The sequence below is a fragment of the Plectropomus leopardus genome, chromosome 20 (assembly GCF_026936395.1).
Source record: "Plectropomus leopardus strain MGB_pleo_1.0 chromosome 20, ASM2693639v1, whole genome shotgun sequence".
NCBI lineage: Eukaryota > Metazoa > Chordata > Actinopteri > Perciformes > Serranidae > Plectropomus > Plectropomus leopardus.
Genome location: NC_142195.1, coordinates 15,850,038 through 15,868,238, shown reverse-complemented (window position 1 = coordinate 15,868,238; position 18,201 = coordinate 15,850,038). Strand labels below are relative to the sequence as shown.

General features: G+C 39.5%; 1 protein-coding gene across 1 annotated transcript; it reads right to left on the bottom strand.

The window, feature by feature from the left end:
- Positions 1–382: 382 nt before the first annotated feature.
- Positions 383–16,844, bottom strand: LOC121959871 (uncharacterized). The gene is made up of 6 exons (XM_042509395.2): positions 16,364–16,844; positions 7,723–8,150; positions 5,531–7,640; positions 3,100–3,951; positions 1,465–1,579; positions 383–1,312 (listed from the first exon to the last, which is right to left on the bottom strand). The coding sequence occupies exons 1-6, from the start codon at positions 16,717–16,719 to the stop codon at positions 1,100–1,102; spliced, it is 4,074 nt and encodes a 1,357-aa protein (XP_042365329.2). The 5' UTR covers positions 16,720–16,844; the 3' UTR covers positions 383–1,099.
- Between the last annotated feature and the right edge of the window lie 1,357 nt (positions 16,845–18,201).

Below are 18,201 nucleotides of genomic sequence, written 5' to 3'. Positions count from 1 at the left end.
CATACTGTGCTGTCCTCTCTGATAATAAAACAAAAAAAAATTAATGTGGTACCTAAAATAACATTACCTGAAAACTACACATGGGAATACAGCTATTCTAACCTAATCAGTAATTCTAGACAATCTTTCATTTAGAGATAAATCCTAAATTATCAAATACAGGAGGCTCTTCATTTATTATGAATTTGGTAGATATTAGGAACTGTTCAAATTTTAAATCAGGACATATAGTTTATTTGGAGGAAAACTACCAGAATGAAAAATCTAGAAAATAAGGAATCCTAGATCGCACACAATAGTAATAAAAGCAATATCAATAAACAATATAAAATTGTTTCTTTATAAATCTACAGAAAGAGTTAGGCTTTATTTTGTTCAGAAATTGTTTTCAGAAATTATGTTTATTAGAACAAGAAAGACATTTATTGTATTTTGCATATCTTAATACCATAACTAAGTACAGTACAGTAATTCAGTGTGCATTATGTTAATACAAGCTGAGTAAAGTGCCATTTGGGGGTTAGTAGAATCACGTAAACTTTGACATTCAGTACAAGGGCAAGAATCGTTATCTACATAACTAGTGCATAGTTTAGTAAATTAAGGCTCTTCTTCATACTGGAGATACCTCCACGGGACAGGAAGCTGCTGTTTTGTTTTTTGTTTTTTTTTTAATTTTTACAGTGATTTCTGGAAATGATTTTAAACTCAACATGAAAGTAGTCAAAACAAATACACAAAACAGGTTGTTTAAATGTCAAACATACTCGTTCAAAGTGTCAAAAATATTATTCTTTTTTTTTTTTTTAGAAAAATGTACTTTGTACTCATTAATATCTTTGATTGCAAGTTGACAGTTGTACAGCTCATAGCTCAAACTGAAACAGATTCTGTCTTTTACAAAATATACTCATATCTTCATCATTATTCATTATGCCAGTACATGGACTCTTAATTTTTAAACTTTGTAAACTTTTCCTCCAGTTACCTTTCATAATATAATAAACAAATATTCTGTAGTTGCTGCTGTGGTACTGCCAAATCACTGGGTCTGAACTGATTAGGTACAGTGGGAGTAAAGTGTCAGCTATGGATCCACCTAAGCAGCCTTCTTGAGAGAGTTCACAGACATGAGAATTTCTGGTTTCTCATCTATAATGCGCACAATCAAGTTGTCGATGTACTGCTCCAGCTCTGCTATCTTCTTGTCTCTCTCTGAGAGCTGTGTTTCCTGTTTGAGCACCAGAGAGATGAGCTCCTCTTGAGTCAGCTGAGAAAAGGGCCCTTTCAGCCCACCGTCATTTACCTGTGACTATAACATGGAGACGTATATTAAAACACAAATACAAAACCATTAAACTGATAAGCCAGACAAACAGGAATTTATATGTTAACACAAAAGCAATTCTATTTTTAATTGAGAGACAGAATATCATTTAACTACCATAAAAGCTTAAAAAATACCTTTGTTTTCTCCTGAACTTCACAAATGATTTTTGTTGATTTGTTCTCTTTTTCCCCTTGAACGACTGAAACAGGCTGCTGTTCTAAAGGATTAAGCGGTTTTACAGGTTGAAGCCTGAAATGACAAAAAACAAACAAAGAGAAGGACAGAAAGAAACATTAGCTGGACTGAAGTGAAAGGAAGTGGAGTGCTGGTTTGCAAGTATGACCCAGTTATATAACTGTATCATTTTCCAATACAATCAAAGGGTAACATGCAGTATTTAGAAATGACTAGTCAAGCTGAAGTTGTATTAACACTACAAGCGTATCCATCCGCACTAAAGTTATTAAATACAACACAATTAATAATACAAGCAAACATGAATGATGAATGAGTATAAATGATAAATGAAAGGAAGAATCACAGAGGATGCTACATTAGAAATATGCAATGTGCAGGGGCGGCATTTAAAGGGGATACAGAGGGGACATGTCCCCTGTCATGTCCCCTGACTCCTCAAAAAAAAAACCCTAACATTTAAAGAAAAGAATAAACAAAAATTAAAAAAAAAACATACGCAGTACAACCACATGGCAACTGCGCCTGCTCAAGCTCCTAGTCCCCCTTCTCCTCTCCTCTCCCCTCTTGTGCTCATTCAAAATCCAGCCAGCAGTTCAGCAGAAATGTTAGCAATGCCCGAACCCCAAAGATGGAGGACATATTTATTACACAATGTATAGTATGTAAACTAACAAGCTACAAATATTCAAAGTGAGATCATGTTGGAATATGGATATCACTTTGTAAACGTCCTCAAGTTAGCTAACCAAAATGGCATTTTTTAATTAATGTTGTTTTTTTTCCCCGGCTTATTTCAAACCAAACCACAGACTAATGTAATAAATATGACTAACATCACAGCTTCCCAGACTAAAACAAACAGAATTTTTTTTAAAAAAAAGTAGGTGGAGATTCATTGTCCACCTTCATACACAGTCATTACTTCAAACAAGAACAGTCAGTCCACTACTGTGCTTCTTCACTCAACACATAATTAAAGTTTTTTTTTTTCCAGAATGATTTATTGTTTAGTCCTTAACTCTGCAGGAACAGCTGGCCCAACAGGTGGCAGGCAGGTAGCATGGAGAAAATGTAGAGTTTAATGAATTATAAAGAGACCTTTTTCACCACAAACATTTTGGCATGTGGTATGAAAACCACAGGGGTTTTTAATAAGATTAATGATAGCTGGATTCCATTTCGGAAAGGTCCTGATATTTTGCATGCTAGCTCAGTGGAATAGCTCTCTGACACACTTAACAGAACTGAGACATTGTTAATATTATAAATTTTACTTGTGCTTTAATAACTACGACAAGTTGAAATGTCTGCTGTGAAAAAGGTCATTTATAGAATGAAGCATGAAGGTATGAGAAGCTGTGGTATATCACCATTTAACCACAGCTATTGACCAATCGGTGACGACAGCACTTCTCCATTGTATATTTAAATGTGCCTGCAAAATTTCGCCCCCGACAACGTGATGAATCTTTTTATGAAAAGCAGGATGTTGGGAGCTAGTCTACAGCTCATTTACAGTATATGAAGAGATGGATGAGTTGCTTAACTGTTGAGGAACTGAACTTTCTCACCTGCGTGACGCGACAGGCTGCCCCTCCTTCTTCCCACCTGCCTCTTCCCCAGCACGCTGCACCTTCACGGGCTGGGACTCTTGTAGTGGAGCCTCCTGGACACTGACAGGTTTTTCAGTCTCTGGGTCAGGTGAACTTTTAACAGGTACAGACACACCTGTATCATCCGTAACATGGTCTCCATCAGTGCTTTGGTTGATCGAAGTGCTGGACTTGGCAGCTTTCATTGCAGGAACTGGGGGAGCTCGGGTCTTTGAGGATTTGACTTTTGCTTGAGAGGCAGCATCTTTATCAGCAGCTTGTGACCCAGCTGGAGGCCACTGTGCTGAACCGGTATTACCAGAGGTTGTTGTATCATCTTGGGCTTCAGCTTCATCTTCGTCATCTTCAAATGGATTTAAACTGTAAACAATTGGGGCTTGTTTTGCCTCAGAGATACTTTTAGCGGAAATGTTGCCATCAGAAGGCGATAAGGCTGTTTTGTGTTCAGATGATGGCTCATCTTCCACAGAACAAGGTCTCGACGGCGCAGGGCGTTTACTGGGTTTGGTGCTGCTTTGCGTCAAGCTCTGGGTGTTCTTTGCATCTGTGGGGGACTTACCAAGAGGAGCGATCATTTGTACCAAGCGCTGAGGGAGAACACTCACAGTTCTGATGTCTTTGTCTTTACTCTGCTTGTTAGTTTGTGCCAGATGTCGTGTAGACGTGTCCTGCTCCCTCTGACTCTGTTGCTCAGCTTGATTACTTCCTGGGGGCTGTGGAGCTGGTCGCCTCTCCCGTTGAGCACTAATAGGATTCTTTTCATCAGTGGAAATGGGTTTGCTTCTTTCCAATGATGCACCAAGTTGGATTCTGGAAATGAGACACACACAACATGACAGCATAGTTTAAGCATGGTTGAGCATTTAATTAAAAGGAGTCTCAGAGGGAAAACAAAACATTCCTTTTTTAAGATGTTGTCAAGGAGATAAAAGATATTAAAATCTTAAAGCCTTGTGTTGCAAAGTTAGAAAACAAAGAACATAGAACTTTGAAAAAACTGTAATGTATCAATTGTTGTAATAATGTCTCATGCTGCCCACCTGGCCAGACACCTCTTGAAAAGCAGATTTTAAACCTCAATCAGACTTTTACCTGGTTAAATAAAGGTCACACGTATGTAAGGATTTACATTTTCCAAACCAAAGTTGGTGATTGTTGGATCAGTGGAAAGACTAATCAGAATGGTTTGGAAGAGTTTTTTTTGTGTATAAAGCAAAAATAATTTCCTTTCTTGACATTTTGAGAGTATTTATACATAGTATAAATACTTTATATACACTATTTATGTATTACCTAAAATAGCTACAAGAGCTAATGAAATGTAGCACATTCCCTGATTATGTAAATACCATCATATAACATATACCCTGATGAAATGTCAGGACAGTACGAAGGTATGGAAAATAAAGTCATCCAAGCCTAATTGATAATGAATAACAAATGCTTTTAAAAAATAACTAAGAAAATTTCATCCTAAATTCTCAGAGAAATCACCATCAATCTTCACTGTGATCTCATGATCACGAGACCTCTGCTTTAATGAGGTCAGACTATGCACTGAGCTCCCAGTCTTAGCTGACAGACTCACAGACGTGCACGCTGCTAACACACACACTCACAAAAACAAAGCTATGCAATTTTCATGATGGTGTCAGCTTTAGGTTGCATGAGAAGTACTGTTGCGCTGTTGTTCATCCTGAGAAACAGAAGATAAACTACATTCAGACAACACGTTCTGTTAGGGTTGCAAATTGTAAGAACTTTCCTTACTCGATTAATCGGTATGATTAAGAATTGATTAATCGATTATAAGTTTTAATCTCTTAAGAGTTTTTTTTCTTTCAAAATGTCAAGAAAGGAAATTTTCTTGTCCCTATTTTTCCTATTCAAAGGTAAAATATAACTGCGCACCTTCTGAATTTAAGTTTCTATCTTTTTCCAAATGAAAACTTGCTTAATCTCCTTGTTAACTCACTGTAAAACACATTCATTCAAACTTCACAGAACTGAACGATTAATCGATTAATTGTTATTTGATAAAACATACAAACAATACCTGTTTTTCCTCAGTCGTAGCTAACATATCAACATACTGTCAACATACTGCATACACTTTGACAACATTTAAATTTCACATTTTAAGGACCCATTAATCAATCGTTGATTGACTGCTATCATCCCTACTTTCTGTATAAGTAAATGAAATCATTTTGTCAGGCATTTAAATGTATTTTCACTACCTCTGTTGCTGTTCTGTTCCTGGTCTTGTTATGTTTGTTTTATGCAAAAATGTAAACAGGGTAGGTTATGTGTATTGTTTTTTTTATATCATGTTATGAGTTAAACATACTGTATCTGTCGCAGTTTTTGTGGCCCAGCATGAACTAACCTTTGTTTGACAGCTGACTCTCTGGCCGTGCTGCTGTCAGGACTCTCATCAAATGGATTGGTAGAAGTGACTTCTGCAGGCGTCTCTGCTTTAAGTTTCCTCCCCGGAGCTTTGGCTTTGGTTGTATTTTCCCTCTTCTTGTGTTCTTCTGCATCTCTTGCTAACTTCTCCTTCTCCAGCTTCCTGGCCTCCTCTTCTCTCCTCTCCTTTTCAGCGTTTTCCTCCCTCCTAATCCTCTCCTCTTCCTCTATTCTCTTCCTCTCTTGTTCCTCTTGTCTCGCTTTTTCTTCTTCCTTTTCCTTCCTAACCCTCTCCTCTTCCTCTTGTCTCCTCTCCTCCTCTTTCCTAATCCTTTCCTCCTCCTCTTTCTGCCTTTTTTCTTCCTCCTCAATTCTTCTCCTTTCTTGCTCTTCTAGTTTCCTCTTCTCCTGTGCCAACCTCTCACGCTCCTCTTCTTGCCTCTTAGCACTCTCCTCTTCCTCTTCTTTCTTTCTCCTCTCTTCCTCCACCTGTATCCTTTCCTCTTCCTCCCTTCTCATCTTCTCTTCTGCCTCAATCCTTTTCCTTTCTTCCTCCTCTAGTTTCCTCTTTTCCTCTAGCAATCTCTCAAACTCTTCCTTTTCCTTCTTAGCCTCCTCCTCTTTCTTTATCCTTTCGTCTTCCTCCCTTTGCCTCCTTTCTTGTTCCTCCAGCCTCCGTTTTTCCTCACGCGCCTCTTCTAGTCTCCTCATCATCTCTTTTTCAAGTCTCATCCTCTCCTCCTCTTTCCTGATCCTCTCTTCCTCCTCTTTTCTAATTTTCTCTTCTTTAATTCTTCTTTCTTCTTCCTCTAGTCTCCTCTTTTCCTTTGCTAATTTAATCTCTTCTTCCTCTTGTCTCCTCCTTTCTTCCTGAGCTCTTTCCTCCTCCATCCTGAGCATTTCCTCTTCCTCCCTTCGCCTCCTTTCTTGCTCCTCAAGCCTTCTCTTTGCCTCACGCTCCTCTTCTTCTCGTCTCCTCTTTTCATCCTCAGCCCTCTCCTCTTCCTCCTTTCTAATTCTCTCCTCTTCAATCCTTCTTTCCTGCTCCTGTAGTCTCCTCTTTTCCTCTGCTAATCTTTCACGCTCCTCTTCTTCTTGTCTCCTCTTTTCTTCCTGCACCCTTTCCTCTTCAATTCTCCTCCTTTCTTGCTCCTCTAGTCTCCACTTTTCCTCTGCTAATCTTTCATGCTCTTCTTCTTCTTCTTCTCTCCTTACGCGCTCCTCTTCCTCTTGTCTCCTCTTTTCTTCCTGCACCCTTTCCTCTTCAATTCTCCTCCTTTCTTGCTCCTCCAATCTCCTCTTTTCCTCTGCTAATCTTTCACGCTCTTCCTCCTCCTCTCTCATAACACGCTCTTCTTCCTCTTGTCTCCTCTTTTCTTCCCTTCTCACTCTCTCCTCTTCCTCTTGTTTCCTCCTCTCTTCTTGTGCCCTTTCCTCTTCCTCTCTTTTCCTTTTTTCTTCTTCAATTATCCTCCTTTCTTCCTCCTCCAGTTTCCTCTTTTCCTCAGCTAATCTTTCACGCTCTTCTTCGTCCCTCCTTAATTGCTCCTCTTCCTCTTGCCTCCTCCTCTCCTCCCTCCTTATTCTTTCTTCTTCCTCCTTTTTAAGGTTCTCCTCTTCAATCCTTCTTCTTTCTTGTTCCTCTTGTCTCCTCTTCTCCTCAACAACCCTCTCAAGCTCTTCTTCTTGTCTCCTAGCACTCTCCTCTTCTTCTCTTCCCCTCCTCTCCTCCTCCATCTTAATCCTTTCCTCTTCCTCTTCTCTTAGTTCACCCACATCCTCCTTTATATTTTCTACTTCCTCCTCCTCCTCTGTCCATGGCGAACACTGCCTCGCCCCCCTCAGTGAATCAACAGATGGAGGAGAGCTGTCGGGGACGTCCTCCATGGATCCGCGGCCTGAACTGGTCAGGCTGTAGTTTGAGCCGATGCGAGAGGTGCGCGGCGGCGGCTCCTCACAGTAAACGTGACTGCCATTAATGCACAAATTACTCTGTTCAGAAGCGCCTTGTTTCTGGTGACCAGAGGCAGGATCTTTGCTGCCAGAGCTGCCCGAGCGTTTGTGTATCTTGAACTTGAACTTCTTTTTACCTGAGAGGACATGAAAAAGTTAACATGCATTCAATGACACAGGGTGAGAGAAAATAAATGAAATAATGGTGATGAAGTAAACCTTCAGAGGAATCCACATTTAGACCAGACGACTGGCTGCCGCTCAGTGAGGAGTTCTTTGCAGGCAGGACAGACATGGACTGAGACATGTTCTTCTGCAGGTTAGACTTGGGAGAAAACAGAGACTTCATCTTATGTTTCTTCTTTTTTTCATCCTTGTCTGCAGCGACCTCAGCATCCCCGTTTCCCTCCTCTTCGCTGTCTGTCAGAACCTGAGTGAAGGATGGCACCACGTTTGATGAAGCATCCGATTCCTTTTTCTTGCCGCGAACTTTGTCCTTGAACTTGCCCAGGCGAGATCTGGATTTTCCAGCAGCAGAGAGGTCAAACATGCTGGCCGTCATGTTGTGTCTCATGAACTGGATGTCGACCAGCACCTCTCCTCTGTCTTTGTCTGCCTTGCCAGTCTTGTCCAGCAACTTAAACCATCTGTTAAAGAGAGACATGTTATCAGAAAAAAAAACGTATTTGATCATGTTAACAGATGCATAACCAGGGGCACAGCACAAAATTCTGGGCCCTATGTATTACTGCAGTCTCTGTGGGACCCCCATCCTTCCTGATTAATGTCTCTCTCACTCACCTGTTGAATTTCTTTTCACAGAGTCAGTTTTCTTTCTCTCCTTTCCTTCTTTCTTTCCTTGCTTCCTTTCTTTCTTTCTGCCTCCCTTTTCTTTTTCGGAACCCTGATTCCCCTTTTTGGGAAAGATATGGCAGTCTGTGCTGGTGCTCCAGCAGTGTAAGCAGTCACTCTGCCTTAGCTACGTTTCAAGACAAATCCTAGTGCAAAAGTGGATTAAACCATTTTGTGCCTTTAAGAGAGGCCTCAGAAAGCTTCCACTCAGTTTTGCTACAAAATTCAGTCTTCCTATCAATTTAGTCAGCCAATTTTAATTTGGTCATACCACTGCCTACTAACTTAAGAGATTAAAAAAAAATTGCAAACAAAAACAACCTTTTCATTGCTTTTAGGGGAGCCCTGGCCATAATCCCCAAATGTCATATTAACTGTGCAAACATGGATATAGATATCATCAACTTTTCAGCAAAGTGTAAGTGTTGGCTTTCTAAGATTAAAAACATTCTTAGAACCACAAAAACTGATTTTTCGGACCACTTAAAGGCAGTGGAAATAAGATACAATCACCTTTTGAGTTAAAATGGAAAACTACATCATCTACTGAATGGCTTAAAAGACTCTCAGACTGAGACTCATGTACATTTTGTGGATGTTTAGTCCTCGTTAGCCTCTTGTTGGAAACTATGAGCCATCCTGTAGCAAATGGAGAGTGACTCAGCAGTGAATGTTTTTGGAAAGTCTGTAAGGGATCTGAGCACAACCAGCAAACTAACCATGAAGGAAAGTTTTTAAAAATAATAATACTGTTCTGCCTGTGGCAGCCTCCAATGTGGGCAAGTCATGAATGCTTGTACTGTGTGGACTTTTTTTGGCAATATATGATAGTTGTTCTCCGTTTCTCCAATGTGTAACATGATCAAATCCTAATAAAAAGCACTAGATCAGGATCAGACATGCAGCACAGAGTTATAGTTAGCAGACTCTCTGATAGCTGGTGACCCATTATGCCTTGAAAACATGTGTCACGCTTGATTTTCAGCAAAAATTGCACATTCCCAGACATCCAACCCTGCAGAGAGTCAGACAGCCCCCTGTGGGAACAAGTTTTTATCTCATAAGATTAGTCTCTGCTTCTCATTAAACATAAACTGGTAAAGTCCTGCTCACCCTTTAAACAACTACCACATTTAAATGTAGCTTGATTATGAAATACCAACATTGCAGTCAACATAAAAATTAGCTACAACTTCAAACTACTAATTTAAACTGTAAGTCTTGTGATAACATGTAGAAGAGCCTCAACCAAGATGTGCGCTGAAACCAGGATGTGTCAAGTTTGCACAGCTCCTGCACCTGCATCATGGTCCAGCGCTGACAGGAGGGTCTCAGAAAAAGCAGAATACTTTAACAGAACAACAAAAAGGAGCAGTCAGCATAAAAAATGCCTATCAGGCAGAAATCTGAGGTCAGCTCACCACTGAACAAACAACTCCAACTGAAATCTGGATTCCTGGGGAAATGAGGAAATGAGGAAGGGGCCGTGGGTGCATTTCTGTGTGTGGTGTGAGTGTGTGTGTGTGTGTAAAGAGAATACTGCTGTGTTGTGGCAACATCAAACTGTCTGTTCTTGCAGTGTGAATAATTAAAGTTACCCTAACGGCCAACACATTTGGTTAAAAAAATATGGTTTTAGAAACTAAAAAGGCATTATGACTTGTTGTGATCATCTAAATCATGTGTGTTTATGTGCCATAAACAGTATTTTTTTTCTCCCTTGTTTCTACATTATTACCTCTCCCTGAGACCCAATAGTATCCTTCTCTTGTTGGTACTGGATCAGATATGATGTTGTGATTCACTCCTCCTCCTCCTCCTCCTCCCTCAGAAATGTTTCAGATGTGTTACACAAACAAATTAAGAAGGAAATGTCTTTTCCTGGAAGTTAAACGAGTGAGACTGCTGTCACAAATCCCCTGCCTCCTACTGCTAAAGAGTAATTGGATGTGATCTACAAATCTCAGGCCCTGACTTGATAAATATTACGCTGAGGGACTTCTTCACAATTTGCCTGGTGAACGTCCTTCAGCATAACACTGCTAGATGGATATTGCATTTATTTATCATGCTAATGTAGACAGTGTTATGTAGCCGTTATGTTTTTACTGCCATGCACAGTCTTGTAATTACTTGCGGTGCAAAGTTATGAAAAAGAATATTTCATCCAATCCCTCTGTGGCATCACATCATCCTTTTGAAAACTTTCATTGTCAAAGTAGAACCACTATGAAATTTCTCTCCCTGTTGAATATGACCTCACAATAAAAGTAATATCTTACAAAAGTATAGCTGATGGTTCACAGCATAGTATAACATTAAGTTAGTGTTATTATTTATAGACCTGATCACCATAAAGCGCTGTGTTCACGACTAGTTTCCACTGCCCTTAATTAGGGAATGCATATTTAAAAGGGACAGTTCACCCCAAATCATAACTGAATATTTCCCTCTTACCTTTAGTGGTATTTACCAGTCTAGGTTATTTTAGTGTGAGTTATCGAGTGTTGTTGGTATCGACCGTAGAGTTGTCTGCCTTTTCTTGAATGTAGTAGAAATAGATGGTACTCAGCTTGTGGTGCTCAAATTGCAAAAACAAATTTATATGGAAAAACTCAAAAGTGACGTCTCTTTCTAGAAATTATGATACTATGGTTACACAAAATAATCTGCAGACCTTGCTGTAGCACTTTCATAGGAACTATTTTGTTTCTACTGAACTACACCCACAAAACGTATCACCACTAAGAAGGAAGAGAGCATCTACTCCAAGCCGTGAGGCTCGTACTCATGACAGTGTGAGATGTAAACATTAATGTCGTCTTGCATGGCTGAGCTGTAACATTATCTAGCTCAGTTATGCAAGATTAGATGCACACTTCCTTCTGCGCTGTGATACAGCTGGCAGATGTAATTTGGTAGAAAGACAATAGTTCCTACATGAAACTGCTCAAAACAAACAAAGTCTGTGGATTATCTTGAGTAACCAGATCATAATTTCCGCGAAGAGACGGTGCTGTTGAGTTTTTCTAATGTATGCACAAGTGCAATCTGGTTCCATTACATTAGAGAGAAGCCAGACATCTCAACGCTGATATCTCTAACATTCAGCAACCCACACCATAACAATCTGGATTGATAGGTAGCACTACAGGTAAGACGAAAAATATCAAGGTTTGATTTTGGGGTAAACTGTCCCTTTAAACCTGGTTTAGCTAATTAAGGGCATCCAGCACACAAACAGCATTATCAACATTTACTTTAGAGTTGTCTTTGTGTCTACCAAGCAAATTTAAGTCCAACATAATACTATATTATAATAACACTGTATGCTGTACAGTATACTATACCATATTGAAATGTATATTATAATCACAACTCTGACTCTTGAACAACTACTACATATGCTTGATATGTACCATTAACACTACTGCATCCCACATGTAATAAAAAGGAGAAGTTGTGAGCCGGTTCAGTTTAAACAGAGGGGAAGTTGCAAAAGTGTTTGGGCGTTTGCTTGTTGGACTAGTAAGCAGTGAGCAGGAGGAGGAATTAAATAAGACTTTCACTAAACAGTGCCTGGATGATAATAATGATGCCCTTAAACTTAAATGATGCACTTAAGCCCTGTGATGAGAAGAAAGTTTTCCACTCTGCTACACAAAGAGGATAATGCATGACTCAACGTTTAGTACAAGCAGTCTACTTTCTGCACACACACATCCTTCCTTGTGAAGCCTAAACCACTGATAAGACAATGCGTAGCTCAAGCCTTTCTTATCACAAAGCACAGCTGTGTGAGTGGACTCAACAGTGATAATGTCCAAGGACCAAAACTCTCCAGGACTCATTGAATCAGCCCACAGCCCTGAGTCACAGAAGCCAAAATTAAGGCCTGTGTGAAGGAGTAAACAAGGCTTTCCCATTTCAGCCGAAATCAGTCACAATACATCATGCTTTATCAGGGGAAGATAAACTTACAGTGAAGCTGTTTCAAATGTCAAAATGTTGGACGGAAGCTGACTGACCTTACTGCAGGTTCCTTTATATCCTCGTGCTTCTCTACATTGTCCGACTGTTTGTTTTAACAGCTGGGGTCCAGGGTTTCCACACATTTTTACCCATGAATTTTAAAAACTTTTCCATAATATTTAACCCCATTTAAAGGACTTTGGGTCATTTAAAAGAGCCTACCTGGACACCTGTCTGACAACAAGCAATTTGAAGTTAGGAAAAATAGAAAAAGTGGAGAGGTATGCACGTATGAAGTATTTGGCCAGTTTTTCACTTTGCATCAAAAATTTGAAAGTTTTGGTGCAGAGCCTGCCTTTCTCTGAATCCATCTATTATATTGTATGTATATTTGTTTGCATTAACTATTATTCACACACTTTCCTGGCAGCTGTGGTTAAGCAAACTGCTAGTCCTCGCTAACTTTCCTTGCAGTTTAGACATTCCTGCTGCCAACCAGCTGAATGAGTCCATGTGTATCACGTGACACAAGTCGCATTTCAGTGATCACGCAGTGCAGCGCTTGATTTAGAAATGAGTAAAAATAAGGAATGTATTCCACATTACACACATTTTGGGGGGTTTTACGTCTACATTTTAAACAAAATGTATATATAAAACTTTTCCAAAACGTTCAGTTAATTCCAAACAATCTACAATCCTGGAAAAACTGTTTTTCTATTTGCATAACTTCTCAAGGACCATGGGAACCCTGGGGGTCCTATTTTTCTCTCTACTGGATTCACAGCGGGGCCTGACAGCAGATACAGGCAATAACAGAAGCACCACAATAAATGTCATTCAGCTTGTCAGAAGCCTCATTGATGTATGTGTTAAAGAAAATGGGCCTTTCTCACAGAAGACTTTTTGGCATGTCAAGAGTAAGAAAAGCACAGGTATGAACAATACAGTGCAAATACCTTCAACATGCTCCAATAACTAAATACATTTCTAGTCATTTTGTTCATTTCCACCGGTGCTGCCTAAATGTTTCTGAAGACTATTGAGTGAAAACGTATCAAATGGTGCCATCTCTTACAAGCAACACAAGTCGACAGGAGAAAAACGTTTTGCTGACTTCAGCAAACACAGCGTACCTCAAACAGTAGATGTGTTGTGCGTTGTTGGAACATTTCGGGGACAGAACAGACACAGTGGTCCTGTTAAAAAAAAACCTGACCTTGCTTAACTCTCCCTGTTGCCATCACTGTTTGCTTTCATAGATAAAAACAGTCAGGAATGTGAGGCTGAAGTTGGATTTAAACCTCAAAGTCAAGGTGCATTCCCTGAGTTTACAGAAAGATCAACAGAAAATAAGTTGAGCATTTACTCAACACCAGCAGCTGAAGTATGTTTGCTGATTTAAAAAAAAAAATAAAATAAAAAATCCTCACAAAATATCAATACAAATTTTTGCGGCAGTGCCTAAAAGGAACCAATTTTTATTTTTTAACAACATGTTGCCAAAATGAGCAGATGTCATCAGAAGTACAAAAACACAGTTGAACCATGCATGATTGAACACGCAGCGTACAGCCAGGTGAAGTTCAACTTAGCATGCTGTGAGAGTTGGAGACTAACCAAACTTGAGGAGCAGGCAAAACAATGTGTGACCAAATTTAATCACAGCTCACTTCATGCTCTCTGATCTGGATTTTAAACTGTGACAAGTCCCCAAAAACATTTAAATGGGTCAACTACTTTCTATGTTTTACAAAATTTGACACAACATGAGCAGACAACAGATCTATAATATTTTATGATGAATAAAAACATGAGCATTATGGAACATCAAATCTTGTTTTGGACTATATTACAATTCAACCAATGACCCCAGGCATCAAACAAACCAAAACAGCCCTGGAGAAGGTGGGAGAAGGAAGTGTGTGTGTATGCGTGTGTTTGTGCATTTCGGCTGGTATGCAGTCTGCTTTTGTATAATACCGGTCACACGGTGGGGGACTCAAATACTCAGCAACAGCTTAGTACAACAAAACATTTTCTATTCTTACTGAGCTACAGACTCAGCTGACGGGTCTTGTATTTCAAATTTTTACAAGAACATCTTGAATCAAAATGTTAAACCTTTTCTTTGAGCAACTGAAGAGCATGTTTCAAGCTTAAAGGAGCAGCTATAATCGCTATTCATATCATACTGTACCAGCAAGGCCTGTAAAACCTGATCACTACACAGTTAACCACATCATGTTCTTTGTTCACTGTGAGTGCATTGTATTGAGAATCTACTGGTTTTGCATTTCATCTTTCTCACAAAAATGTGCTTGGGCTGGAACAATGAAGTGAAGTCTGGGTCTTCTTTGAGGAATCTGTCTGTTGTGTACGAGTTCACTGAATGAAAAGAGTGAATCCTTTGACTCTCGTCTCTCGCCTGAGTAAGTAATGCTGATTGGCATCCTTTAAGGTTGCTGCCCAGGGAACAAATCCCTTAAGCTGCACTGGAGCGAGTGGGCAACATTCATAAGTCAAACCCACCAGAGTGCGTCTGTGCAGTGATGCATGGCTGTGTGTGCTCAAATACCTCACCTCAGTGGAAAAAAAGGTGCAAATATCACAGAGGGAACTCACTTTCAGAGTCTTTTCAAATTAGGGGAAGCAAATACAACAACAATAAGCTCCAGTTCTTACAGATGCTGCATGATATTATCAATGGGATTAATTAAAAAAAACTTGGTTTGTAATAATTAAGGATTTAAAGGGATTATGAAGTTTCATCCCACAAGACCACAAAGCTGTACTATGAGAGTCGTTCCCCCATGGCGCAGATAAAAATCAAAGTTACTTAGTCTTCAGTTCTCAATTCTCCATGATTTACCCATTTACATGCAGCTAAAAGCTAGAGTAACATCTGCCAAAAAATACTGCATTATGCATAAAACAAGCAGTCCTGTATTGAGAGAACTGAAGACATAGTCATATCTGATGCACAGGCTCCTTAAAAATACAATGAATGAAATTTTTTTTTTTAAGGAGAAATACTTTTTTAGTACAAGCATTGAGTTGAGGCTTGAAGATTATTTATCAGTTTTTGATTAGTTGACTGACAGATTTTTTTCTGCTACTGGTTTCAGCTTCTGAAATTCACTGAATTGATTAGTTGTCAGCTATTAAATGCCAACTAGTTTGATAATCCAAAAATCAATTTGAGTAATACTGATAAAAATGAAAGTCAATTATCTGATCCCCGCTTCTGAATATGAATATTTCCTGGTTTCGTCACTCCTCTGTGACAGTAAACTGAAAATTTTGATGTTGTTTGATAAAATCAAGACATTTGAGGACATCATCTTGGGCTTTGGGTAAAACTAGTCAACATGTTTGATGACATTTTATTGACCATATGACGGATTGAGTTATCAAGAAAACAATCAACATTTAAATTCAAGTTAATGTCATTTCTTTGGTAGTCAATTTATTGATTGGTTGACTTAAGGATTTTTTTAAGCAACTGGCCCAGTTTCTTAAATGTATTCTACGGTGTTTTATTGTTGGATTTTGGACAAAACAAAACTTCTATGGACTTTCTGGGATTTTGTGATGGGGAATTTTGCTACTTGCTGACATAGACAACACAATTACTCTGAAAAGTAATCCATAGATTAATCGATACTAAAATAATGATTAGTCGCAGCACTTTTTGTCTCAATTTCATCCATCTGGTTATCTATCTTTTCAAATTATTTTTTACAAAATAAGACCCTCTAATTCCCCGCTGTGTAGAGCTGCAACGATTAGTCAATTAATCGATTAACCTTTCTCTCTACTTCTCTGTGACAGAGAACTGAATATCTTTGGGTTGTGGACAAAAAAAAAGGAAAGGACATTTGAGGACGTCATCTTGGCCTTTGGGAAACGCTTATCGACATTTTTCACTTTTTTGGAAATTTTCTAGACCAAACAATTAATTGATTAATCAAGAAAATAACTGACAACAACAACAAAAAAATGCTCGTAGTTAGTCCTAATTGTGTACACTCACTGGGTCTTGTCGCGGGTTTTGTCCTCACTGAGCTGCAGCAGGTTGATGACAGCTTGTCCCAGCAGTTTGTCTGGACCCACAAGGGCCCTGTGCAGGACGTGGACATGCAGCGTGCTGCGCTCCGTGCCTCCTCCACCTCCTCCATGCAGCGTCGGAAGGTCGAAAGCGGCCTCCTCCTTCCACACCGGCGCCACGCTCTTCTCCATCACCGAGGTCTGATACTTCTCCTTGCCCACTTGCATGACCGCGTACGCATCGTTCGTGCCACTTTTCCCCTTCGTCCTGAGGCCTCTGGCTTGGAGCACCGTTACCTGGACGCTTGTGGGACACCACTGCTGCTGATCCGACAGAGACATGCTGACAACGTTTGTTGCTCAATAATTAAATCCAAAAACAAAACGCGGTTGAAGTCTACCATCGACTCACCGTCAGACTGGACAGGAGCGAGGGAGACTTTTCCCATGAACTTCGATGCAACTTGAGGAAACAGCTGATTGGGCGTGGTTAGCACCGAGAGGGGGCCGAGACACTCCCCCAGATTAACAGATTACATGAGACGCATTTGACACACTCATGCTTGGCCCATTCAAACAACAATCATTTACTGGAGCCAAAAGGCCACACCTGATGCATGTTGACACCTGCCACAATGCATCAACACAACGGCTGCATTCAAATAACGACAACACTCATTGACTGATTTGGATACTTACTTAAAATGACAGTTTTTAACCCTTTGAGATCTAAGAAAATTGACTTGATTTCTTTCAAAGGCGTGTGAGGAAGATGGCAATGAGCAATTTTCACAAGAAATGGCCAAAAAACTTACAAAACCTTTTTATAAAAGTCACAAGAAATTGATCTGAAAATAAGGAACAAAAATAAACAAACAAGAAAATTACTAAGTGTTAAAAAATATAATAATATTTTTTTAAATGATATAATATCCCCCAGGCTTATTTTCAAATCATTTTGTTGTCACATTTTACAGCTTTATTTATTCTCTCTGGCATCTGAATGCAGCACAAAAAAGCTGCTGTTGATCCAAGACTTAAAGGGTTTATCATGTAGTCACTTGGTTGCTTTACTCTATTCAGTAAAGACATAATTTATGCAAATTTCAGTATGTTCTGTCATAATGTGTGTTCAGAGTTCTTTATACTCCTACCTGACTGATCTAGATCTGAAAACATGAGACTTCAGCTCATGTGGAGAGACAGCAGGATACCTAACAGGCCTCTGACAGCTGATAGGGTTCATTTATGTGGTTGGATTCTGTTTCACATGCAGCTCCAGTTTGAATCTAAATCAGGCTGCTGCAACAGTGTCTGCGTGGATTTAAGATTGACTGAATGCTCAAAAATACATTGAATGTGTCTGTTTTGTGTCTGTTTTAGTCCATTAATGCACTGGCCACCTTTCTTGAGTTGATTCCCCGTATTTACCTCGATGCATGCTGGGATAAACCCTCAATTCCCATGAACCTGAGCAGGATTAGATTGGAATAGAAAATCTATGTTTTTTTAGATGCTCATACAAAATCAGTCTGCATATTGATTGGTATGTTGTTACTCATGCCACAATATGCAGGATGGTAACTGTCTGAACACTGACTCCTGCTGTTGAAGAAAGGGAACAAGATGAGAACATTTCCTTTGCAAGTTCCCTTGCGTCACTCTAAACCTCAAATCCCTCAAAGATGAGAAGAGAAGACTTTCCTAACAATCCAAGACATCATGGTTTACATCGTGAAACAGGCCTGAAAATGCTTTATCTCACTTTCTCTGCTTCTCGGTGCCCAGCAAAGATTAAAGGTGAAGACACATATAGAGGCTTGA

Coding starts and splice junctions, on each gene's coding strand:
- LOC121959871 (XM_042509395.2), bottom strand. CDS start 16,719: ATGTCTCTGTCGGATCAGCAGCAGTGGTGTCCCACAAGCGTCCAGGTA. Junction 8,151..16,363: donor AAAACCCGCGACAAGACCCA/GTGAGTGTACAC, acceptor TCTCTTTAACAG/ATGGTTTAAGTTGCTGGACA. Junction 7,641..7,722: donor AAATGTGGATTCCTCTGAAG/GTTTACTTCATC, acceptor ATGTCCTCTCAG/GTAAAAAGAAGTTCAAGTTC.